The sequence below is a fragment of the Callithrix jacchus genome, chromosome 8 (assembly GCF_049354715.1).
Source record: "Callithrix jacchus isolate 240 chromosome 8, calJac240_pri, whole genome shotgun sequence".
Classification (NCBI taxonomy): Eukaryota; Metazoa; Chordata; class Mammalia; order Primates; family Cebidae; genus Callithrix; species Callithrix jacchus.
Genome location: NC_133509.1, coordinates 5239525 through 5265680, shown reverse-complemented (window position 1 = coordinate 5265680; position 26156 = coordinate 5239525). Strand labels below are relative to the sequence as shown.

At 45.4% G+C, this 26156-nt stretch overlaps 2 protein-coding genes and 1 non-coding gene across 6 annotated transcripts in view; 2 read left to right on the top strand and 1 right to left on the bottom strand.

Annotated features, from left to right (window-relative positions):
• The window catches only part of MYO1E (myosin IE), a 232243-nt gene that overhangs the window by 147278 nt on the left and 58809 nt on the right, over positions 1-26156 (top strand). For all 4 annotated transcript variants that reach the window (XM_002753190.6, XM_078333272.1, XM_035258746.3 and 1 more), the window contains 9 exons: positions 1475-1609; positions 3406-3538; positions 8745-8941; positions 12012-12092; positions 12417-12503; positions 15604-15690; positions 17272-17439; positions 21202-21287; positions 24820-24901. In XM_002753190.6, coding sequence (XP_002753236.1) covers positions 1475-1609; positions 3406-3538; positions 8745-8941; positions 12012-12092; positions 12417-12503; positions 15604-15690; positions 17272-17439; positions 21202-21287; positions 24820-24901 — 1056 coding nt within the window. The remainder of the gene's footprint in view (positions 1-1474; positions 1610-3405; positions 3539-8744; positions 8942-12011; positions 12093-12416; positions 12504-15603; positions 15691-17271; positions 17440-21201; positions 21288-24819; positions 24902-26156) is intronic.
• On the top strand, positions 13485-13625 carry LOC118145206 (U4 spliceosomal RNA). Its single transcript, XR_004730337.1, has one exon. It is a non-coding gene; the product is annotated as a U4 spliceosomal RNA (small nuclear RNA).
• On the bottom strand, positions 18000-19456 carry LDHAL6B (lactate dehydrogenase A like 6B). The gene has a single exon (XM_002753191.6). The coding sequence runs from the start codon at positions 19344-19346 to the stop codon at positions 18222-18224; it is 1125 nt and encodes a 374-aa protein (XP_002753237.1). The 5' UTR covers positions 19347-19456; the 3' UTR covers positions 18000-18221.

Here is a 26156-nt window from a genome sequence, read left to right as displayed (position 1 = left end):
GGAGCCGGGATGCAGGTGGTTATGTCCTGACGAGGGAGTAGATTCTACAGCTGGGGGAAGTGCAGAGTCAAGGAAAAGCTTCCAAACAGGCAAAGAAGAGCGTGTTTGTAGATGAAGGGAGATTTGAAGATGCAAGTTAGAGGCAGTATATAGTATGTGGGTGGGGAGAGGACCAAAAAGAAGAGAGGCACAAAAGGAAGGGATGGTACTAAAAGATGTTCGGGAGATAGGCCGGGAAACGAAGGGAACCTGGTATCGTGGGGGGACCTAGAGCTGCTCAGTGATGGAGATGAGGCCCCCGTGGGGGAGGGGAGCCAGCTCCGTGATGGAGATGAGGCCCCCGTGGGGGAGGGGAGCCAGTTCAGTGATGGAGATGAGGCCCCCATGGGGGGGGGAGCCAGGGCGGCCTTGTGCAACTTGATGAAGGCGGGGAAGCATGGAGGGGAACTGTCTCTATTTTCCTGAAGGTTGCTGGGTTAGAGCCAGGGTGTGCTGGAGCCGGCTCGTGTGGGCAAGGCACATCCCTTCCCTCTTCCTTCTGTGAGATATCTTTGGTGGTTTGAAATCAGTCATGGTGGGTGTGTTTATACCACGAATATTGGCCAGCACTACAAATCAGTTTTTTTCCTCAGGGGTTGATTGGTTAAACATTTTCTAGCTCACACTGCTTAAAGCCCAGTAAGAGGGTCTTGCCCCGCCTAAGGCAGACATCAGAGCTCGAACAAAAAGCCAAGGAGTTGGGCGTGGTGACTCATGCCTGTGTAATCTCAGCACTTTGGGAGACTGAGGTGGGAGAATTGCTTCAGCCCAGGAATTTGAAAGCAACCTGGGCAACGTAGTGAGACCCTGTCTGTACAGAAAGTTGAAAAGTTAACGGGACGTGGTGATGCATACCAGTGACTCCAGCTCCTGAAGGCACTGAAGTGAAGGAATTGCTAGAGCCTGGGAGATCAAGGCTGCAGTGAGCCAAGATTGGGTCACTACCTTCCACCTTGCATGACAGAGCAAGACCCTGTCTGTAAAAAATAACAAGGGACAGTCATTGATCAAGAGGTTTCAGAATACTCCCGAGAGTGAGCAGCCACACCCCTCTTTTCTAATCTGCACCCTGTAGTGAGAAGCATGGAAAAGCAGCTCGACTTTAAAAAGCTATAGCAAGTTGGGCAGGAACTAGGTAATTATAATCTGCTTTGCTTTCCACTCTTCCAAGGGTGGCAGTCCAGTTCCTTTCAGTGGACAAAGGAAAAGTCCTCAGCTCGTGCAAGTCTTTGCAGAGTTAGGAGCCAAAATTTGCAGAGGTGACTTGGGGCTACAGCAAGTACATATTTGGGAGCCAAGACTGCCTGTAATTTTAGAAAGCATACATGGAAAGACCTCATCACTGGACTTGGGGGTGGCGTCTGCAGGATGCATGAGGTGACCTTGGGTGTCCTGTGGTCCATACCACGGCTCAACCCATGTTCTTTTACTCCAGCTCATCGAGGGCGCCTCTGCAGAGCAGAAGCACAGCCTTGGCATCACCAGCATGGACTATTATTACTACCTGAGCCTCTCGGGCTCATACAAGGTTGATGACATTGACGACAGGCGGGAGTTTCAGGAAACTCTGGTAAGTGCCGGCCCAGAGCCAGGCAGGACCTCTCTCCCAACTGGGCATTTCCTGTGGTGGAAAGGGCGGTGAACGTTCATAAGGCAAGGAGCTGCATGCAGTGTCCCCCTTGTTCTCTGTGAGCACTTTGTATGCTCATACATGTTTCAGTGCCCTTAAATAACCATGTGCCAGTTGCCTGAGGACGACTTAAAAAGAAATGAATTCGGCCGGGCGCGGTGGCTCACGCCTGTAATCCCAGCACTTTGGGAGGCCAAGGCGGGTGGATCACGAGGTCAAGAGATCGAGACCATCCTGGTCAACATGGTGAAACCCCGTCTCTACTAAAGATACAAAAAATTAGCTGGGCATGGTGGCGCGTGCCTGTAATCCCAGCTACTCGGGAGGCTGAGGCAGGAGAATTGCTTGAACCCAGGAGGAGGAGGTTGCGGTGAGCCGAGATCGCGCCATTGCACTCCAGCCTGGGTAACAAGAGCAAAACTCCGTCTCAAAAAAAAGAAAAGAAAAGAAATGAATTCATCATTATTCCCTTGCAGGAGCTCTGATAAACAGGCAGAAATGATTCCTATGTTGAGCATACTCTGTCTGCTGATGGTCTACTCAGTTCGTGAGCTGCTTCCTCAGAGAGGCAAAGCAAACGGCGCGTTTATGGACTTATTTAGCTTTAGAAATTTGCGACCATCTTTAGTCTTTTCTCTGATCATTTCTTTTCTGCTTTCGAAGACTTTCTCTTCCTCTCTGTATTGCACCAAGCAGAGGACTCTTTCTGTGCCATGCCCCTCCCATTGCCTGTCTGTTATGTCCCTAACTGTGAAACTAGGTAGATTACGGAGGGGTTCTATCCTGAGGGCAGGAACTAAAATGAGTCAGTCTAGAAGGTTTCGGAGACCGGCTGAACACCCACTTAGCCTCATAGGGCTTCATTACCACTACGCTTTGAGTTGGTTCCAAGCTGGGAACGAGTCCTCAGCCCAGATCTAGAACTGAGCGGTAGACCCTGAATGAGCAGTGTGGGTTCAGTACATTTGTGCTTGAAACAGATATAAAGTTCAGACAGACTGTGTCCTGGGCGCCAGGAAACAAAATGATGTCAACAGGTCATATGGCCACAAAGCAGCTGGGAGAAAAAGTGCCGATAAGGAGTCTGCTCACTGGTCCTAGGGTATAGTTCTCCCAGGAGATGGTTCTCTAAGATTTAGACATTTTAGTGGTATTTATTGCATTTAAGGGACCTCAGAAACTAGACTTCTACATGATGCTTTTATTGGATTTCCTGGAGATTTTTCATTAAGATCTTTTTGCAATTACAATATATTCTTAGCCCTCCTGGTGAAGGGAAAGATCTCTGGAGTCCATTGTGAGTAAGTGGAAAGGTCAGCAGTGACCTGCAAGGGGAAGCTGGCAACAAGAACACGTCAAATGACAAAGACAGGACTTGGAGACTCAGTGCACAACCACCGCTCCTCCGAGCGTCTTTCCTCCTGAGTGTTCCCTTACTTCTGGGGGATGGCATGCTGTGCTTAGAGACAAAACTGCCCTTCCAGCATGACTTTACAACTTGAGGAGAACGTGTGCACCGGGCAGGGGTCACGGAGAAGAACGTCCCACTGTCGCCATCAGCTAAGCCACGTGTGACTGCACGACCCAGCCTATGCTTTCGCTTTGTCTTTCTCTTGCTAACTTGTCTGTACTTGCTACACCCTTATTTAGGGCAGCTGCTCTGCTCTGGCTTCTTCCTTATGTGCTTGTAAAGCTGGTGACCAGCTTCTCTGGATCGTCTCTCTTTTCTCTTGCAGCACGCCATGAATGTGATTGGGATCTTTGCAGAAGAGCAGATGCTGGTGTTGCAGATAGTGGCAGGAATTCTCCACCTGGGAAATATCAGCTTCAAAGAAGTCGGCAACTACGCGGCTGTGGAGAGTGAAGAGTGTGCGTAGCCCTGGCACGTGGCCATCAAACGAGGGGGGCGGCTAGCTGCGATTAGAAGTAACCCAGCTCTTTCCTCTCCTTATCTCATTGGGAATATTGGGAAGAAGTGAGAAATCTCCATGCTCTCTGTGGCAGAACAGAATGGCTTCACAAGAGACCAGACCTCTTCAATGCACCTGCCCCTCTCTTTATCTGTCCCCAGCCTTTCCAAGTCCCACACCATCCACGATTAATTGTTTCAGTTGATGGTTAACCCAGGGAGAGCTGGGAGGATTTCACATCTAGGTTTAAAGATAAAGTAATCTCTTTAATGAGGATTAGAGTAATGCTTAATAATGCAAAAGATTTAGTCTCTTTATGAAAAGCTTTTCAGTAACTGGTCTTAAAGATCTAAATTCGCCTCAAGGTTTTAAAGAGCAAGTAAGCAATATAAAACCTGTAAATATGGGAAGCTCACAACTTCACAGTTTGTTTCCCAGGTCGGATTAGATTGGATTTCTGAACACAGGAAAGACGGACATTGACTATTGTGTTTACATTTCTCACGATCACCTTGAATGATCACATCTGTATCGTTGGAGCCTCTACACCTAAATGATCATTCTTCCTCTTTGAGAGAAAAATCAGGTTCTTCCTATAGAGAGATGCTGTTGGTTACATGTGCCCGAAATGTACCGTAAATACTGTGGCACATGACCAGCCTCTGAGACATCAGCCGCTTGCAGACTGCTCTCAACCCACACATCCTTTAGCCACCCGGGGAGACATTCTTCCCTTCTCAGCATTCTTTACGAATGATAAATTTAGATGCTTAGTAATAAATAGTATCCCACTCATTGCTGACAATGCAATGGGGATGTTTCCATTCCAAATAAGGTTCTTTTTTTATTGTTTTTGTTTTCTTTTCTGATCAAAGAGGGAAGTTCTGCTAACTTCTGATGTCTGTCTCATAAAGAAAAAGATGAATTATGTTTACCAGGGAAGGGGGCAGAAAACTATAAATATTCAGGGTGTCCATCAAGTCTAAAAATGTGACCTGACCATCATGATACTGATAACTTTGTTTCTAAACTTTGCTACATTGTCCTTGAAGTTTCACGCATGCGCCTGTGTTTCCAGTAAGATGAGGAACGCTTGGCCTCTCAGTGTAACAGTGTTGCTCTGGTTGTAGTTTCTGTTGAAGTAGACTGGATTTCTTTTGCCTTCTTGGGATACTAAAATAATTTACTGCCTCTTTATGCTTGAAAACAAAATCATGACACTGAAACAGCAAACAGTTCCCTAGATGTTTGAACCAAATGTCGTGTTGCACATCGACGTCCAGAGTCCGTAGTCTTGTCAGCCAGATGGGTAAGGCCCAGCACTGGCGACTGCCCATGAAATTCCTTGCCTAGAGATGCTGGAGGCATGGAGATCGGAAAAGGCTGAGACAGAAGCCGGAGAGGTCTAGGAAATGGGCCTCCCTCCCAAGAATCTCCTTTGATTGGGGGTTTCGTTTATTTGGTAATACATTAACATGGCTCCGGGGGTATGCAGTGAAAGTTCTCCCTTCTCTACCTTTTCTAGTTCACTTGTTACCCTTGTCAGAGGTAACCAAGGTTCCCAGTCTCTTGTGTTGCCTTTAAGGGATGTGTGTGCTAGAACGACTACACACAGCCACTCTTTTTTCCCACTGTTGTGCAATAATAGGGCTTATAACGCAATGTTCTACGGTTGCTTTTTCAGTTAATATGTGTCTTAGGCCAGGCATGGTGGCTCATGCCTGTAATCCCAGCTCTTTGGGAGGCCGAAGTGAGTGGATCACCTGAGGTCAGGAGTTTGAAACCAGCCTGGCCAACATGGTGAAATCCCATCTCTGCTAAAAATACAAAACTTAGCCGGGTTTGGTGGTGGTGCGTGCCTGGAGGCTGAGGCTGAAGAATCGCTTGAACCTAGGATGCAGAGATTTCAGTGAGCTGAAATTGCACCACTGCACTCCAGCCTGGGCAACAGAGCTAGTCTTCATCTCAAAAAGAAAAGAAAAAAAATATATATATATATATGACAGATAATTGTTATGATAATTATATATATAATATTTTTATTGGCCGGGCGCAGTGGCTCACACCTGTAATCCCAGCACTTTGGGAGGCCGAGTTGGGTGGATCACAAGGTCAAGAGATCAAGACCATCCTGGTCAACATGGTGAAACACCTGTCTCTACTAAAAATACAAAAAATTAGCTGGGTATGGTGGCGCGTGCCTGTAATCCCAGCTACTCGGGAGGCTGAGGCAGGAGAATTGCCTGAACAACCCAGGAGGCAGAGGTTGCGGTGAGCCGAGATCGCACCATTGCACTCCAGCCTGGGTAACAAGAGCGAAACTCCGTCTCAAAAAAAAAAAAAAGCAGGCACAGAAACTCACTACCAAAGACAGATGAACATTTTTTACCATGCTGTTTCTTTTAAATTTGTTAAAATTCAATTTTTTTTCCTACACATTTTTGGTTTTTCTCTCTTCCCTTTATTTCAAATTTAGGTGGAAAAATTAAACCTAACTTTGCTTTACACTTTAATGCAGTAATAGTAATGTGTCTTCATTATGTAAATGTGTGGAAATACTACTTTTTAGCAGGTTCTTCTATGTTTTCCATGACTCCGATTAGCTATATCTGAGTTACACACCCACATTTTAAAGTAAATCATTGCTTTCTGCCTCCTGTCTCTCCCCAGTTCTCCAGGCTTCTGTACTGACAGTCCCATCCAGACACACGCACAGCTGCCTAATGGAAACTCACAGCCTGAAGAAAGTCAGTATTAGCAGCCCTGTAATTTTGGCATCAGGGCAGGCACCAGCCATAAAAGTCTGAAAAACGTGGCACGGATTATTTTTCAATCCAAGCGCTGTATTTCCTCTCTAGTCTCCTTAGCTATTTCCCAAGCTTATGGCTCTGATTCCTTTCCTCGTGTTGTGAGTGCTTGTAGGCCTCCATGCCTTCTTCTGCAGAAAAGGACCACAAGATGGAAGTAGAGCCCGTGTCTTTGTCAGTCCCTTCTCTTTCTTTCGTCTCAAGGACTCTCATCTTCACCCTTACTGTTTTATGTCTTTAGCGAAAGTCATAAAGATAATGAGTATTTGGCATGTGTAAGGTTACTAAAGAAAGAGGCATAAACATTTTAACCAAATACATTAACCATGTGGGAACATGGTTAGGGCTTGGGTGAAAGGCATATTTACAAAACAGAGATTGAGGCTAATTATTCATTTTATAAACCTACTCAGTGTATAGTTCCTAATAGTAATGAGAGGGGCCTTTATGACTGTCCTATAAACCATGGATGACAATCTCCACTGCATCTGGTGGGATAAGCTTCTGACGATAAAACCAACATGATAGTCTTCCCTTAGTGAAGACTTCTTACATGTTGGATATCTTGGTAAATATCTCTTGATTCTCACAACAGCCGCACATGTGTCCAGTCTGATTTATGAATGTCATCTGTCCTCACTCTGCACAGGAACTTTTAGTTGAGTGGAAGACACATCCAGATTCCTAGACATGTGTTAACACTAAGACCAAACTAGGTCCAATGGCCATTTTCAGATCAGTGCGTTTGATTGTGTTCACATGTCCTTTCTAAAAGGAAGCCCTTCATTGCTCAAAGTGTTTTTGTGAAACGCTCATACAGATGATAAATGTCTTGTTCTGGCATTACACTTTTTCAGAATGCATTCACCGAATTAATCTCATTGGAAGGTGTATACTGAGAAATGTCAGCCCGTTATATTCTAACACCATCTGTGAAATTGGAGCAGATTATCCCTCATTGGGAGGCTTGCATTTTTCAGCATTATCATAACGCCTTTAACAAAATACTTTTATCAGATAATTTTGGTAAAACATTATGCAGAAAAAGAAAACTCATAGCCAAGCTCAAAATTTTCATTTGCATCTATAAAGATCTTTCATTCATATTGGAAAAATCTGAGCATTCTTTCATGTCAAAGAATGGTGTCATTTATTTATATTAGTAATATTTATATTGTAGTTTTTCCCAGAAATCCAGAAAACCCCATTTATATCAGTAGCCCTTCTTGGTAAGTTTCATGGTCTGAAATAAGATGTTGAGCTATGGAAGTCTCAGTTTTTCTATCTGAAGACCACGAATGACCGTGCTCTGTGACATTAGGGCAGGATGGGTGTGCTGTCATATGGACGGCACCATCCCCTTCATTTTACTCCATATGCTACCCTCAGAGGGCTCTTCTCATAACGCCCTTCTTAATTAGACATTCAGGCCCCCTTTTGCCTCCAGCCCAAATGTATCATATCATTTAAGGACCCCCGGAATTGGGATCTGTCTTCACCTTTTGAATCTGACCTGAACTTTGAGCTGTAGCCAGTGCTAGTCCACACACTGTAGACCATGTGCCATCCATCTCCTCATGTCTCCCACACTTCTGCTTCCTCCCCTTGGCGCATGCCTTTCTCCTCTCTGCATCCGCACATATCCTACTCATCCTTTACGCCCAGCCACAATCTCTTGACTGCCCCAGCAAGTAGTAATATCTTCCTGTTCTAATTTCTCCAGATCTTGTCTGTCTGTGTTACTTTTTCAGCTTTTCCGAGGGTTCTGTATTTGGCACGCTGTCTTTGCCTCGTCTGGATTGCTTTCAAGATTTCTCACATATTTTCTATCCTTCCCTCTCTCTTCAGTAACCCTACACGTGCTAAATACTTCATAAACATGGGATTGGTTGTAATTATTAGTTCAGGAATACCAGGTGCTTCAAAAACGATGCTATGAAAACATTGCCCTGAAAAGCAAGAAAACAACATTTGGAGCCAAAGAAACGTTTCTTGATTGAGTTCCTTCCGGGCTGTGTTGCTGGAAGCTTTGAGAGATGTCCATCTTAGCCACTTTAACTGTGATCTTAGTAGGAGGAACGGGTTTGCCATCCTTCTTGGATCCCTGACTTGTATTATGGGAAGTCTCAGTCATCATAGGAATTGACTCATGTAATGGAACAATAGGGAACAGCAAGGAAGATGGAAGTGTGTGGGATGACTGACAAGCAGCCTTCACCGGAACAGAAGCTCTTGGGGCCCGTAATTGCGCCTCCTGTGTACACACACACGCATGTGCACATAAGTGCCTCCGTATGTTTGTGAGATGAACTGGCATTGTCACAATTCTGAAAGACTGTTTTGTTTTGTGTTCTACAGTTTTAGCTTTTCCTGCGTATCTGCTAGGGATAAACCAGGACCGGTTAAAAGAAAAGCTAACGAGCCGGCAGATGGATAGCAAGTGGGGAGGCAAATCCGAATCCATCCACGTGACCCTCAACGTGGAGCAGGCCTGTTACACCCGGGATGCGCTGGCAAAGGCCCTGCATGCCCGAGTGTTTGGTTTCCTCGTAGATGTAAGTAACACGAGTTGTTGTTGGTGATGCTTCATATCTTAGCTATAAAGAGTAGAACTAGCAGGCCGAGAGTGGTGGGGCATTCCTGTAATCCCAGCACTTTGAGAGTTAATTCCCGTAATCCCAGTACTTCGAGAGCTAAGGTGGGAGGATCTCTGCAGCCCAGGAGTTTGAGACCAGCGTTGGCAACATGGTGAGATCCCATCTTTACAAAACACCCACACACACACACACACACACACACACACACACACACACTATCCAGCTGTGGTGGCATATGCCTGTGGTCCCAGCTACTCAGGAGGCTGAGGTAGGAGGATCACTTGAGCCTGGGAGGCCAAGGCTGCAGTGAGACAAGACTGTGCCACTGCACTCCAGCCTGGGGGACAGAGTGAGACGCTGCCTCCAACAACAGCAGCAGAAAGAGTAAAGTGACTAAGGGCTTTGTGTTCCTGTTCTGGCTCCTTCCTTTCACCCATTACCTTACTTCACTTTCTGTCTTCTCACTCTGTGATCACTGAATCCTGATCTTCCTTTTACAACTGCCCACCAAGGCACCTTAGCTACATCTAATGTGGTAACAAGTTTTTTCCAGACAAAATACTTAGTAAAGCTAGGATTAGAGACCAGAAAAAGAGGAGACCCACGTTCATGGGCCTTTCTTAACATTTGGGCCTAAAGCTTTAGGAATGTGTTTTTAACATATTGCTGTGTTACAAATTAACGCAAAACCTAGCGGCTAGAAACGAGAAGCACTTGTTTTCTTAGATTCTGAGGGTCAGGTATTAGGGATGGACTGAACTTGCTGGTTCTGACTCAAAGATGAGGCTGCAGGCAAGATGCTGATTGGAACTGTGGTCCTCTGAAGTCTGGCTGAAAGATGGATTGCCCATGTGGCTGTTGACAGGAGGTCTCAGTCCCTTGCTGCACGGACCACCCCTTGAATGTCCTCATAACATGATGGTTTTCCCCAGCATGAGTGATCTGAAAGGGGGAATGAGCAGGAAGCCAGTTCTTTATATCCTAATCTTGGACTCAGGTATAGTCTCTCTGTCACATTCTGTTTGTTAGAAGCAAGTCACTAAGCAAAGTCCACAGTTAAGGGGAAGGGAATAAAGCTCCATCTTTTGAAGGGAGGAATATAAAAAAACTTTCGGCGTGTATTTTGAAACTGTTAGGTATTTTTGGTTATGGCATAATTACATATGTGTGTGTACATATACATACTTACATATGCATATATATTTATATATGTGTATCACATATATATTCTGAAAATTGGTCTTTCCGCAGTGCAGAGCTGCCGGTAACAATCTGTGTTCATCACTGTGCCCTCTAACTGGTAGAATAATAATTGCAGGCAGTTATATAGCACTAGTTGTATAAGTGCCCAGATACTTTTCTAAGTATTTTAAAGGGAAAAAACCCTCACTTAATTCTTACAACAACCCTGTGAGTTAGGTATTATTATCTTTGCTTTACAGATAAATTAAGGGAGGCATAGACTGATTAGGGCATTTTCCCAAGGGCACACTGTTACTATGTGATTGACGTAAGAGGCCCTGCATCCCTAGCTATTTGGCTCCTTTGAAGTTTATATATTCAAGCTAGAAGGACCCTCGTCGAGGGACAACATTGGGGCTATTTGAGCCAAAAGATCTGTATTTTAGTCACTAACATCTATGTGGCTTACAGTATGGTTAGTGTGGTTAGAGTAGGGTTAGGTACGACAGCGTGGGAGAACTATTCTGGGTACTTGTAGTGGCTTTTTGAAGGATAACATTGCTTGGGGAGGTCAGGGTCATACTAAACAGAAGTCACGCCGTTAGGTTGTGCAAACCCCTCATTTTACTGAGAAGGGAATGTCAGGCCTGAGTAATGGTGGTTTTACCCAAGGCCAGTCAGTAAGAGGGTGGCGCAGCCTGGGACTAGAATCCGTATCTCTTGTCTGTCTGTTCATTCAGAGCACCTTACAGCGCTGGACTTCCTACCCTCCTTCCTTCCTGTCATCTGTCCTTTTTTTTTGTAAATAGTAAAAGTAGATGAATGCTCATGTAAGTGATCCTAATTTGACGTGGCATATACTGGGCACTGACTGTGTATTATATATGATTACTGATTCTCTCACAAAAGAGATATATCATTTTATTTGCCTGGAAACACCTCTGGTACTTCAGAATTCATCCAGATGTTCAATACCTCAAAGAATTTTCCTCTTACACTCCTCCCCTCCTGCATCACCCACCAACCCCCTCTATCCTTTACCTCACATGCAATCGTTAAGTCTGTTCCCACGAATTGCTTGGCCTCTTCTCACAGTGATTAAAAAAAAAAAAAGGGACAGGAGGAAAAAAAAAAGAACACCGGTTTAGGCATGACACTGCTAAAATTTATTCCCAGACCCTGCTTCTTACTAGAACAATGGAAAATTGGGAAAATAATGGTATCACTGCTGTTGTGAGAATTGAAATGAGAATTCAGTGAAACATACAGTGAGAGCGCTTAGCAAACCCTGGCGAGAGGGAACATTCAGTAGATGTAAGCTGCTTTTAGTCTCAATTCAAACATGATGACTGTGGTTACTATCCATAGGTAGCTCTCTACAAGCTCCTGGGAACAAGGATTGTCTTGTTCTTAGCATCGCTGGCATACTGTGCTGGGTCATCACTAAATGACTGGCGGATGGAAGACAGCGGAGATGGCAGTTACAGAGCCTTTGGTGTGGGTTCTTCACGTGAAATAGGTTCCGCTTTGATCATCCAAGATGACCTTTTCTTCCAAGTCTTAAGACTTCCTGAAAAAGCTGAGTCAGCCAGAAACTAATGTTATCATGATTAAGCAAACATTTTTTGGTTCTACTGTCCCTGCTTTTCTGAATCCTGGTGGTTTTTCAAAGTCCTCCACTTTGCACCGAGACTTGGTGAATGCAGCGAGTCTCCTGCCTTCACGTTGTCCTCTGTCCTGCAGGCAGTAGCGTTTGCTGTGTGGAGTCCAGCTTCCCTCCCCAGCATGGGCCCATTTTTAGTGTACATGGAAAGGAATTCACTGCCATGCTGTTTTCTTTCTCTAGTCCATCAACAAAGCCATGGAGAAGGACCATGAAGAGTACAACATTGGCGTCCTGGACATCTATGGCTTTGAAATATTCCAGGTGAGGCCAGTTTGAATAACTGCAGGTTTAGGAGGGTGACGTATTTCATCTCGCCTGCAAGAAATAATTCTAGGCAATGCAAAAACAAACAAAACAGGGAAAACAACAACAACAAAAACCACTCAGGTTCATTTTTGCCTTTCTGAGTTTTTCATGTACCTCTACCAAATTAATTTCTCCTAAATATAAACTTCTTTCTATTGATGCTTCCAACATTTCTATTAAAGCCTTGTGCATCGAGAAGTTTCAATAAATCACTCAAGAAATGACTTTTAAATGAGTTTATGGAACAATTACATGTGAATAACTTCTTTTTTCCCCCAGAAAAATGGCTTTGAACAGTTTTGTATCAATTTTGTTAATGAGAAACTGCAGCAGATTTTTATTGAACTCACATTGAAGGCGGAGCAGGTAAGCAGCCCCCTCCTTAATCCTGTTCTACTTACAACTCATTTTGTTTAAAAGGGTATAGATCTCTGTCTTTGGATAACAGATTTGGGTTCCAGTCTTATATTAGGAAATGTACCTGACAAAGTCAGGTAGAAAACCATATGCCGTTGTGGCATTTTAGTCCCTGAAACATAAATACCGTCTGCAGCATTTGCCTTCTTTAAGCAGATGGTGCTATGACGTTGGACGTAAGATTGACTGCTTTTACTATACTGACTCATTGAGCACGTGGGAAATGGGAGCCTAGTTCCAGCCCTCACTGACTGTGGCATATTTTATGTTCCAAATAAAAGACTTGATTTTCGGCTGGGCACAGTGGCTCACGCCTGTAATCCTAGCACTTTGGGAGGCTGAGGCGGGTGGATCTCTTGAGGTCAGGAGTTCAAGACCAGCCTGGCCAACATGATGAAACCCCGTCTCTACTAAAAATGCAAAAATTAGGCAGGCATGGTGGTGAGTGCCTATAGTCCCAGCTACTTGGGAGGCTGAGGCAGGAGAATCACTTGAACCCAGGAGGCAGAGATTGCAGTAAGCTGAGATCACACCACTGTGCTCCAGCTGGGGTGATAGAGCAAGACTTAGTCTCAAAATAATAATAATAATAATAAATAGATCGTTCAGTGCAGGGTCCGTTGTTTGCTGCTGTCATATTGTTTAGGATTCCTGGGGCCACCATAACAAAGCACCACAAACTGAGTGACTTTAAACAGTAGCAGTTTCTTCTCCACCAGTTCTGGAGCCCAGAGCTGAAATCTGGCCACACTCCTTGCCAGGATGGAGGGGAGGATCCTTCCCCTTCTAGTTTCTGGTGGCCCCTGGTATTTCTTGGCTTATGGCAGTTTGACTCCAGTCTCTGCCTGTGTCTTCACATAGCCTTTTTCAGTGTCCCTCTATGTCTGTATTCAAATCTCCATCTCTTTTCTTTTATGAAGACACCATTTTAGCTTCGCACAGTGGCAATATTGTGGCCAGTGAGGTTTGTCGGAGGCATGATTATTGCTAATTGAAAACTTTTTGCAATACCCCGCCATGACGACTTGAAATATAGTTGGCATTGACAGTTTTTGACAGTCTCAATGGAGAGTAAACGGTAAAGAAAGAAAAAGAAAAACACTATGCTTTGGATTTCGAGTTCACTCAAAACCCAGGATGACTTATTGTGAGATCCTTAGTGGATTACATTTATAAAGACCTTATTTCCAAACCTGGCGGTCTGAGGTTCCAGGTGGACATGGAATATTGGGGATAGTATTCAAGCCACTGCACAGGTCAAAGGCTGTTTTGGGGTCATTCAGTTATGGAAGTGTTCATGCCTCTGCTTAGAAAATACCATACCACTTTGGGAGGCCGAGGCGGGTGGATCATGAGGTCGAGAGATCGAGACCAACCTGGTCAACATGGTAAAACCCCGTCTCTACTAAAAATACAAAAAATTAGCTGGGCGTGGTGGCGCGTGCCTGTAATCCCAGCTACTCGGGAGGCTGAGGCAGGAGAATTGCCTAAACCCAGGAGGTGGAGGTTGCAGTGAGCCGAGATCGCACCATTGCACTCCAGCCTGGGTAAGGAGAGCGAAACTCTGTCTCAAAAAAAAAAGAAAATACCATACCAGGGGAAATACCAGGCCCAGGAACCTGCCTATGGCTGTTTTGCTCTAGCTACTGTAGGAGTGGGAGAAGGCTTGAGGTTCGCATGAAACCCTTTCTACCATTGCTGCCTCAGTCCTTACCACATCCAGCCCGGTCTACTCCAGCAGCCTCCTCACTGGCTTGGTAGTCTCCCTATGGGTTTCACGTGGTCTTCTAGCCTTACTCAACCCTTAGAGTACCTAGAGCAAAACAACTGAGGAAGAGTGCAATAGCAAATGAGATGGGATGGGGAGGTAGGGGCCAGATCTTGTGGGAACTTTGCAGGGCATGGCTGAGACTTTGGGCGTTACAGTAAGTGGAATGAGGACCCGTTGAAGAATTCCGAACGAGGAGTGACGGGATCTGATTTGTCATTTGTGTTTTTGCATAGGTCTCTGGCTGTTATAGACTTGGGGAGTAGGGTGAGGCAGGGGAAACCAAACTAAAATGGAAGTTTAAAAAACAGCGAGGGGCTACTGTAGGAGACTGTGCTGGACATGGCAGAGGCTTAGACGGCCATGGTGGCAGTGCAGGTGGTGGGAGGGAGCATCTGGAGAGTGAGCCAATGGAACTTGCTCAAAATAATTAGCAGTAACCAAGAAAGAGGAAGCACTCACGGGCGATTCTTAGCTTTGTACCCTGGATAACAGGCCGATGGTGACACTGTTTACTGGAGAATGAGATTAAAAGAGGGGTTGTTTGGAGGCCGTGGGAAATGTGGAATCAGAGTTCCTCTAGACAGGTTAGGTTTTAGAGGCCTATCATACTTCCAAGTGAAGATTCCAATCTATAGAATGGATTTAAGCCTGGAACCCTGTGGCGAGGTCTAGACTAGAGAAATGAATTCAGGAGCCATTAGCCTGTAGGTGGCATTTAAAGCCTTGGGACTGATGGAAACCACCTAGAGAGGGAGGGCTGAGAACATGGGAAGGCTGGAAGATTGAACCCTGAGATTTCAACACATAGAAAGTTCTGGAAAGAAGAAAGAGCTAGCACAGGAAGCCGACAAGGCGAGACCAGGGAGGAAGGAGGAAAAACTGGGACAGTGTCACAGTGTTCGAGTTAAATGAGTGACTAATAGACTGAAGGAGCTTCCCGTTGAGTACCTTGATGCTAACCTGTACTCCTGTCCTACGTCGAATTTTAAGAGTTTCGTGATTTATCAGTTTGGTGCTATACTAAATTGTAGTTTTTGTCTGTCAAAAACAATTGTTTGGTAACAATTTCATACGGTTCAAACTAAACGTAAAAATTACCAAGTAATAAAATGTCCCTTCCTATGGCCTCTTACAAAATAAGAAATTCAAGTTCCTACTCTTGGTTGGAGGACTTTCAAGTCTTTCTCTTTCATGAGAATTTTTGTCCATCCAGGGTCTCTCCATGCAGGGCTCTTGCTGTTTGGGTAATAACGTGAGGTCCTGGTTTCTGTCTTATAGGAAGAATATGTTCAAGAGGGAATAAGATGGACACCCATTGAGTACTTTAATAACAAAATCGTGTGTGACCTCATAGAGAACAAAGTGGTGAGTGTTGGTTTAGTATGTCTTGTCACTGCTCACAGGTTTACACTGAATTCTTGTTCTCCCTGTCATTGTTTTACAACAGGCAAAGTGACAACTCTGATTTGCAGGGAATTGGAGCACTTGTGCTACTTTTCTGTATGTGTGAAAAGAGAACAGTAGGGCTTTATTCTGGTAGTAAATATGAACACGTGGATATGAGTAAAATGTCAGTTTGCAAATGGAAGTTGTCACTGATTCTAAGAGAAGACGACTGTCACGTGATGCCACGCCATGTGCAGAGCCGTTAACACTGGCCCCAGGTTCTAGTCCAACTTCTGGACTTTAGCCCCAGTGACTGTTTCAGGCCAGGTGTGGTGGCCCATGCCTACAATCCCAGTACTTTGGGACGCTGAGGCAGGTGGACCGCTTGAGCACAGGAGTTGAAGACCAGCCCAAGCAACATGGTGAGACCCTGTTTCTAAAGACAAAATTTAGCTAATATGAAAACTGTATTAGCTAAATACAAAAATTAGCCAGGCATGACGGTGTGCACCTGCGGTCCCAGCCATTCTCGAGGCTGAGGTGGGAGGATCGCTTGAGACTGGGAGGTTGACGCTGTGGTGAGCTGAGATGACACCACTGCACTCCAGCCTGGGTGACAAAGCAAGACAAGACCCTGTCTCAAAAAAAAAAAAAAAAAAAAAGATTCAAAATAAAACAAAAGTGATATACAACAGATACCACAGGACTTTTTATAAAACTGAAAACAGTAAAAATATCCATAGACAACTTAGTTATTAAACAAACTATAGTGTATCAGAAGAGAGAAATACAGCCATTAAACTAGTAAGTACGAAGAATGTGTAAAGCATGAGGAATGCTCATAAAATAGCTGGGCGCAGTGGCTCACACCCGTAATCGTAGCACTTTGGGAAGCTGAGGCGGGCAGATCATGTTAGGAGATCGAGACCGTCCTGGCTAAGATGGTGAAAACCCACCTCTAATAAAAATATGAAAGAATTTGCTGGGGGTGGTGGCACGTGCCTGTAGTTCCAGCTACACAGGAGGCTGAGGCAGGAGAATTGCTTGTACCCGGGAGACGGAGGTTGCAGTGAGCCAAGATCATGCCACTGCACTCCAGTCTGGGTAACAGAGCAAGACTCTGTGTCAATTAAAAAATAGATAAAATTAGTGCTATGTGAAAAGAGAAATGCATTATAGAATGTGTGCACTAAATAATTATATAAATGATACCTATATGGGTCACAGGCCGAAAAAGAACATTAAGAAAGAGATTCGGTCAAAAGAAAATGTTTTTATTTTACTTTTGGATTCTTAAAGTCAATTTGGCATGAATATGAGTGAGCAGATACTGATCTGTGCATGACTCTTGGATAAGACTTCAGGGAGTTAAACAGTTTTTTGGAAAATAAGAGTTTCCTCCCTCTTTATATCTAAGTGGTGACTCCCCATTTGGGACTATTAATTACATTCTTGCCTGAAGGGAAAGACTGACTTTCAAGATGGTATCTTTGCCTAAAAAAGGACTTGTCTGTTTTGGAGAGGTCAGTGACTAGGGCCTTGCCTTCTTGTTTCCGTCAGAACCCTCCTGGCATCATGAGCATCCTGGATGACGTGTGCGCCACGATGCATGCGGTGGGTGAGGGGGCAGATCAGACCCTGCTCCAGAAACTTCAAATGCAGATTGGGAGTCATGAGCACTTCAACAGCTGGAACCAAGGCTTCATCATTCACCATTACGCTGGGAAGGTATGGCCAATGTCCATTTTAATGTCTGTCTGTTTTAAGCCTTTGGGTCTGTGATCTGTTTTCTCATGAAGCAAATGATATGCCTTGCTGTATTAGTCATTCAACAAACAGGACTTACCAACTATCAAGGGAGGCAAAACAAAAGACTGTATGTACTAATACGTGTTTTTTCATGTACATACTTTTTACGTTGTAGAGGAGGGTACTACTTTTTTTTACAGCATATAAATGAACGTAGGTATAAGCCAGCAAGAATGAAAGAACTAACATACATCTAATGAAAAGAAGCAGAATTTCTAAAACACAAACACCTATGTCCTACTTTTGGGAACCAAATGCCAACTACATATATATAAAACAAGCCAAGTGCTGCTACATCAGGGGTACCAGAAACACTTTCTTTAGGAATTGTAAATAAGGATTGTCCAGCACCTGGATGCTAAATAAAAGAGCTGGAGGACGGAATAAATAGGAAAGTCACTCTACCCACTTTCCTCTTTCCATCTTTTAAGAATTCAAGTTTTTTTCAAAATTTTGATAAAAATAGCCTGTATCTATGATCTCTTCAACAATATCGGAATGGTAGTTTTATGCCTTTTTTCTTTTTTTTTTTTTTTGTCTTTTTGTTTTCTTCCTTTTTGTGGAGAACGGGGTCTTGCTATATTGACCAGGCAGGTCTTGAACTCCTGGGCTCAAGCTGTACTCCCGCCTCTGCCTCCCTAAGAGCTGGGATTACAGGCGTGAGCCACAGCGCCCAGTCAGAATGGTAGTTTTAGACAACTTTAAAGCTTAAGCTCCTTCTGAATTTCCCAAAGTGTTTTTGCGCTCTTCTTCAGGTGGGCCTCCTCTTCAGGGGTCAGCTTTATCTTTATTCGGTTGGTAATACCGTTCTCTCCCAGGATACAAGGAATACTGAGGAACACTTCTTCATCTATTCCATAGAGGCCCTTAATTATGGTGGAAACTGGATGTGTTCTCCTGAGATTCTTCAAAATACTTTCCGTTAAATCAGCTACAGATAGGCCAATAGCCCAAGAAGTATAACCTTTCATTTTAATAATCTCATAGGCACTAGCAATCACTTCTTTGTGGACATTTTTCCATTGCTCAGGATCTTTATCAGTTCCTATGTCAGGGTTCAGATCCTTCAGAGGGACGCCAGCAATGTTCACTCCACTCCACACAGGAACACTTGAGTCCCCATGCTCTCCGAGGATCCATCCGTGGCAGCTCTCAGAGTGGATACCAAGCTTCTGTCCGATCAAGAAACGAAAACGAGCGGTATCCAGATTACAGCCGCTTCCAATAACACGATTTTTGGGAAATGCGCTCAGTCTCCAGGCTACGTAAGTCAGGATATCCACTGGATTGGAAACAACAATCAGTTTGCAGAGGGGGCTGTACTGGGCAATGCTGGAAATCATTGACTTGAAGATGGCCACGTTTCGCTGGACTAAATTAAGGCGCGTCTCTCCCTTTACCTGGCGTGCACCTGCTGTGATAATCACTAGGCTGGAGTTTGCTGTGACACGGTAATCTCTGCTACAGACAATATTTGGCATTTTCAGGAAAGGGCTGCCGTGTTGAAGGTCCATGGTCTCCCCCTTCAGTTTCCCTTCATTGAGATCCACAAGGGCAAGTTCATCAGTCAAGCCTTTTAGTAAGATGCTGATGGCGCAGGCCATGCCCACCGACCCGGCACCTATGATGGAGACCTTACTGTGAGGAACGAGCTTCCCGGAAGTGAAGCTCTCCATCAGCTCACTCTTCACAGTCGCCATCTTGCTCGTGGGGGTGAAGAGCCGGGTGCCCTGACGGGGAAACGGGGCCATCCCCAGGCACAGGAAATCCATCCCCGCCGAGCTCACTCTCCGGGTGGCCCGCACCACAGGCAAGGTCCAACTCATGGCTGTTCACTCGAGAAGTGGAGGGAGTGAATGGGGAAAAAGCTGCGGACTGAAACGTTGAGACGCCAGGAGAGCCGTTGGCAGCACCGTCAGCCCTCAACGGCCAGTGCGCATGAGCCGCTCCCGACCCTCCACTACGACTGCGCATGAGCCGCTCCCGACCCTCCACTGCGACTGCGCATGAGCCGCTCCCGACCCTCCACTGCGACTGCGCGGGCCTTGCCGGCGCTTCCCACACGTGCTTTCCGTGGGTGCTCAGACTAAGGCGGTGAAAGGCTGCTTCACTAGCACGTGATTTCTGGAGTTTGTTTTACCAAGAATATCCTCATCAAGAGTTGGCATGCTTAAGAGGCTAACCCAGATCCCTGGAATTACTCGTTTTCTATTTTTAGTATGAATGCCAAGAAAAATGCTTCTGCTAACTACAGCTGGAAATAAGGTTTCATCTGAAGCGTGACCCTGCCAGGAAGGATAGGGCACTGTGCTTTGTGTGCCGGTAGCTGCTTGCACCATCTCCCAGTGTCCCAGAGTGGGCTCCTGCTTTCTGCTGTATGGTCTGGAGGCCTATTTATTTATAAATTCATTTATTTATTTTTTGAGATGGAGTCTTGCTGTGTCACCCAGGCTGGAGTGCAATGGCACGATCTGAGCTCATTGCAACCTCTCCCTCCCAGGTTCAGGCAATTCTCTTACCTCAGCCTCCCAAGTAGTGGTATTAACAGGCATCTACCACCATGCCCACCTAATTTCTTCTATTTTTTTAAAGTAGAGACAGGGTTTTGCCACGTTGGCCAGGCTAGTCTCGAACTCCTGACCTCAGGTGATCAACCTGCCTCAGCCTCCCAAAGTGCTGAGATTATAGGCATGAGCCACTGTGCCCAGCCTAGAGGCCTATTTATAAAGGATCCCACCACCTTGGTGCCAGTCCTGGCCAGGACCCACACTGCAACAGTCAGTAGGAGCTTGAGCCGGGTAGGGACCGGCTTGGAGTCATCCAGCACTAAAAACTCATCATGCTACTGCATATTTTTAGAACGTGAATTATTACTCTGCTACATATATTAGCTGTTGAGGAAACGGATTTTCATCTTGCCTCTTGCTGCAATCACAGACTTGCATTCCTTGTCTGACCATGCTGACTGGCTGTAAAAATGAAGGTCCGGAGTTCACTTTTGGTGTCGTCCTCATAAAATGCGTGAATATTGGGTGCCTACTGGGTGCCAGGCTGTGTGGGGCTGCTGATGATCAAAAAGTAAGTTGAGGTCATGGTCTTGGGGACTTCCTCGTCCTGTGGAAATCCCCTGGTCTCATCCATCATCCCTGCTGATCTCTTGTTAAACAGAGTATCAGCATGAGTTTCTGGCCAGATTGGTGCACATTTGATACCACTTTTGGGAGAAATTGCAAAGCCTCAGATGACATGGCTCACTTCAATGAACTACTGAGCATGAGGGGTTTCACTTTTGCTCTGTCTTAGCTAGAATTTAGGAAAGAATTGAGTTTATCACTTACACACCCTATGGCTCCACTGAAGAAGGGGCATGGGGCCTTTAGAATTGGAGTTCTGATTATTGATGATTTGAGCTATCCTGGCAGCTAGACCCTCATCAGCATCTGCAGGCCATCCCCGCTAAGCCAGCTGACAAGTAAGACATGTACGTAGCCTTCCTGTGACAGTGCACGACGAAATTCCAAATGCAGCATCTGGAATTCCACACGTTGTGGTGAGGGTAGCCTTGCCAGCTTGGGTTTTGTGTTTAGTGAAGTTACATTTTTTTGTTCAATGAATGATTTTGCTGAATGAATTGCATTTTTGTTCAATGAAATTAGATTTTTTTTTTCCTTTCTTGGCCAGGTATCCTATGACATGGATGGCTTTTGTGAAAGGAACCGGGATGTGCTTTTTATGGATCTCATCGAGCTTATGCAGAGCAGTGAGCTGTAAGTATGTTTTGTCATAGCTGACAGGGGATATAGGTTTGATGACATTTTCATTATGAAAACAAACTTGCGAGCTGGGTATAGTGGTGTGCGCCTACAGTCCCAGCTACTTGGCAGGCTGAGGCAAGAGGATCACTTGATCCTAGCAGTTTGAGGCTGCTGTGAGCTGAAATCACTCCTATGAATAGTCACTGATCTCTAGCCAGGCAACGTAGAAAGACCCTATTTCTAATACAGAAAGAATAAAGGCGGGGTACGATGGCTCGTGCCTGTAATCCCAGCACTTTGGGAGGCCAAAGTGGGCAGATCACAAGGGCAGGAGATCGATGCCATCCTGGCCAACATGGTGAAACCCCATTTCTACTAAAAATACAAAAATTAGGTAGGTGTGGTGGTGTGTGTCTGTAATCCCAGCTCCTCATGAGGCTGAGGCAGGAGTCACTTGAACCAGGGAGTCAGGAAGTTGCAGTGAGCTAAGGTTGTGCCACTGCACTCTAGCCGGGCAACAGAGCGAGACCCCATTTCAAAAACAACAAAAAAGGAAAACGAAACAGAGCACCTGTGATGTTTACTGGTTAGCATTTTGTCGTTTGTGCTATTGGGTCTGGATTATCATTCATCTATTTGGTTTCTCAAAGTAGCTTTCTTTTTTCCTGTATCAGTCTCTCCCTTATGTCCCTAACACTTACGCTCCCAAATCCCAAGTGCCATGTACATGTCCTTCAGGACCTCAGGCTTTCTACCTTTCAATACTATGGTCAGGAAGAAGTGAGCACACTGGGTTTGGATTGAGATGGCCATTTCTGACCATTTAAGAGGGTGCCGTCTATGATACTTTTCCCTTGAAGTCTTCTTCATTGTCATTGAATTTTTAAATATGGTTAATGACTTAGCAAGACCCACAGTAACCAGGGTCGCTGAAGTACTTAAGAAATGGCTTGAGGTGGTGCGGTGGCTCACGCCTATAATGCCAGCACTTTGGGAGGTGGGCGGGATCACGAGGTCAGGAGATCCAGACCATCCTGGCTAACTCAGTGAAACCCCATCTCTGCTAAAAACACAAAAAATTATCCAGGCATGGTGGCACGCACCTGTAGTCCCAACTACTTGGGAGGATGAAGCAGGAGAATTGCTTGAATCCATGTGGCAGAGGTTGCAGTGAGCCAGGATTGTGCCACTTCATTCCAGTCTGGGCAACAGAGTGAAACTCCATCTCAAAAAAAAAAAAAAAAGAAAAAGAAATGGCTTGAGAACTCTGGGAGGGATAAGTAAAGGAGTGACTCCGAGATCCATTTGAATTCCCAGGAGCCTGTTTAAGCTGTAGGGGTAGCACAGGGCGGGTATCCCTCTTGCATGTTGCTGGAACTCTCCAGAACACCTCTGTCTTCCTCTCCTCTTCCTCTCCGAGAACCCTCAAGGGTTCTAAAGACCCTGGATAAACACATAGGAGATGAAATGTACACCAGCAGACCCATGCATACCAGATCTTACAATTTCTAGCGCTTCCTCCAAGTAAGAGCTGCCCTTTTGGTCTCTATTTCTAAAGCAGTCACAATAGCAAGGCCAGCTTCTCTAATCAACGGCGGCAAACCTGCTACCTTTCTAATAAAGGCCTGACTGCAATGAAACTAAAGCCAGTGTTTCCTTTTCAGGCCCTGGTCAGTTGTTCTGCTCCATTTACTTCTCCCTCCACAGCTCCCTGCTGCTTCTCTCCCTCTGCTCTCCATCTCTGCCCTCCTTGCAGTCATGCCACCATTTCTGAGATTTTGCATTTCTTTTCATTCCAAACATACAGTATCTGTCTGTTCTCGGAAATGGTTAGGTAAGCCACAAGTCCTGGCTTGTGGGTTTTATGGCAGTCAGGTGCAAACTTGTTTCCAGATATTGTTTGTTAAAAACTAGTAAAATTCCTGCCAAATTTAAGAGCTGTTATTGCTTCCACATAAACTGCTGTCATAGAGGCATGGCCTATTGTTTTGTAAACACATTTGATGTCAAAATCTGTAGTTGTGTCTGGTCAAGTTAAAAGTAGATTGCTGGGGAGACTTTCTGGAAAATTCAAGGTACCCAGTAAGTCACTGAGGAGGAAGTGAGTATTAGTGTCAGATTGCTCATTTACATGGATCCCCTCATTTACCCAGTCAGCGAGCATATGTTATGGACCAACTGAGCACCGTGCTGTGCTTCAGACACCAGGGGCACAAGGTGAGTAGGCATTGCCCTTGCCCTTTTGCTAGGGAGACATAGAAACACAGGCAGCTCAGTTAGTACCACTAGTGAAAGTGTCTTCAGCAGGCAGAGCATTCGTGATCTCTTACGGCCCCGTTTAAAATTGCTCATACTGGCCCGGCGCGGTGGTTCAAGCCTGTAATCCCAGCACTTTGGGAGGCCAAGGCGGGTGGACCGTGAGGTCAAGAGATCGAGACCATCCTGGTCAACATGGTGAAACCCTGTCTCTACTAAAAATACAAAAATTAGCTGGGCGTGGTGGCACACGCCTGTAATCCCAGCTACTCAGGAGGCTGAGGTTGCGGTGAGCCGAGATCGCGCCAAGCACTCCAGCCTGGGTAACAAGAGCGAAACTCTGTCTCAAAAAAAAAAAAATTGCTCATACTCAGAAGCAGTTTGTGAGGGTTTTCTGTGTGGACCTGGGAACAGTGTGCTGCTGGCATCTGGTGGGCAGAGGCCGTGGATGCTGCTACATACCCACAATGTGTAGAAGAGGCCCCTCCTCAGAATTATCCAGAATAATTAAAGAATTGTTCAGCTGCAGATGCTGATGGTGCCCAGGCGCAGAAATTCTGCCCTCGAGCCAAGCAGCATCAGCACTGAGTCCAGACATTTCGTATAGTTCCCTGAGCTCTGGTCTGTCTTACTTGTCTTAACAAAGCCATGCTGACTGGGCGCAGTGGCTCACACTTGTAGACCCAGCACCTTAGGAGACTGAGGCAGGAACGCCACTTGAGCCCAGTTGTTTGAGACCAGTCTTGGAAACATGGCAAAACCCCTTTCTTTTAAAAAAATATGAGAATTAGCCGGGCATGGTAGTGCCTGCCTGTAGTCCCAGCTATTCAGGAGGTTGAGGTGGGAAGATGACTTGAGCCTGGGAGGTCGAGGCTGCAATGAGCTGTAACTGAACCCTGGCATACTAGCCTGGGCAACAGAGCAAGAACCTGTCTCAAAAAGAAAACAGAAAACCTGAAATCCCATACTGACTTCCCCGTTAGGTTCTCCTGTCAAGCTATACCTCAATTCCTGTCTAGGGACATTGGAAAGGCAGAGTTTTAAAATGTATTTTGCAGTCTTTGATTCCAAGTTGCTTATATCTTAGAATTCTTTCCCTTCGTGTCTTTTGTGGGTTGGTCATTTCCCCACGTCACATCTTGATGGCCTGTGCTGTGAGTCAGCTGGCCTTTCTGTAGCCAAGGTTTTGTGCCTGGGGACAGCCCGCCATTCCATCCTTCAGAAAGGCAGGCTTTCGGCTCCCAAGGTGCTTACAGATTGCTAATTCATTCTCTTTCTCCTTTTCCAGACCTTTTATAAAGTCTTTGTTTCCAGAAAATCTGCAAGCTGACAAGAAAGGGCGCCCGACTACTGCCGGAAGCAAAATAAAGGTTAGTTCTATTCTCGGAAATGTATAGATTCTTACAAGGCTGGGGTTTTCTAGGACTCGGGAACTACACCCCTGGGCCAGGATGAAGTCAGTGAGATGTGAAGGGGTGGTCACAGAAGATGCCCAGAACTACCATCACTGCTTGTTGGAAGGTTCCAGGGTGCAAGCTGAGTTTGACTTGGCTGTACCCAACACCTTCGGTGGATATTAAGTACCTCATAGCTTAATAGTCGGCAGATGATAATCAGCTACTTTCTAAGAGGAAATGGCTTTAAACAGAATCTGGAAGAATTTCTGTTAAACTAGCAGAGAAATGTGGTTCGGAGCCGTGTTTTAGACACTGATGACAGTTGGCCCGGCCAGTTATGGAACGTTGCTGGACAGAAAGTCTATTTGGTCTTTTGGGGGCAATTTATGTATCCCTCCTCACTGGATCTTGCAGGCTTCTCCTTGCTGTGAATCACAGACACATCTGGCCACATGGTGTGTCAAGTCTGAAGGAAATCTTAAAGTGTTTCCCAGGAAGTAGGCAGGTCTCTGTGGTACCCGAGCCGTCGTGTGGCGAAATTCATCGTCCCTGGCTACACTCTGAATTAAGAATTTGAGTCAGCCGGATGTGGTGGCTCACACCTGTGATCCCAACACTTTGGGAGGCCAAGGAGGGAGCATTTCTTGACCCCAGGAGTTCAAGACCAACCTGCGCAACATAGTGAGCCCCCCATCTCTACCAAAAATAAAAACTAGACAGGTGTGCTGGCTCACACCTATGCTCTCAGTTACTTGGGAGGCTGAGGCAGGAGGATCGCTCAAGTCCAGGAAGTCAAAGCTGCAGTGAGCTGTGAAGCTCCAACCTGGGGGACAGAATGAGACTCTGTCTCAAAAAAAAAAGTTTTGTCATTGTGTCACACACACGTAATCATGTAACTGGGAAGTACTCACTAAACCATTTTATAAAGTCATACTGGTTAGGAATAATTTTTGTAAAAATTATACCAGCTAGATATCTCCTCAGTTTTACAATGAAAGGAATGGTGGGTGACAGCAGGGCTTCGAGGTTCGCTTGCCCGTGTTTGAATCTCAGCTGTGGCTTTTCCTAGCGGTGTGCTTGCCAAGCTGTTACTCTCTCAGTGCCCTCACCACTTCCTTGTAATACGGAGATCTTAGTGCCTATCTTAAGAGGTTACTGTCGTGGTTCAGTTTCATAATTCATCAGAAGCATTTAACACAGTCAGTGCCTGAGACATGGTGAACACAAG

What these genes read in the sequence shown, in the direction of transcription:
- LDHAL6B (XM_002753191.6), bottom strand. Translation starts at nt 19,346, where the DNA reads ATGAGTTGGACCTTGCCTGTGGTGCGGGCCACCCGGAGAGTGAGCTCG.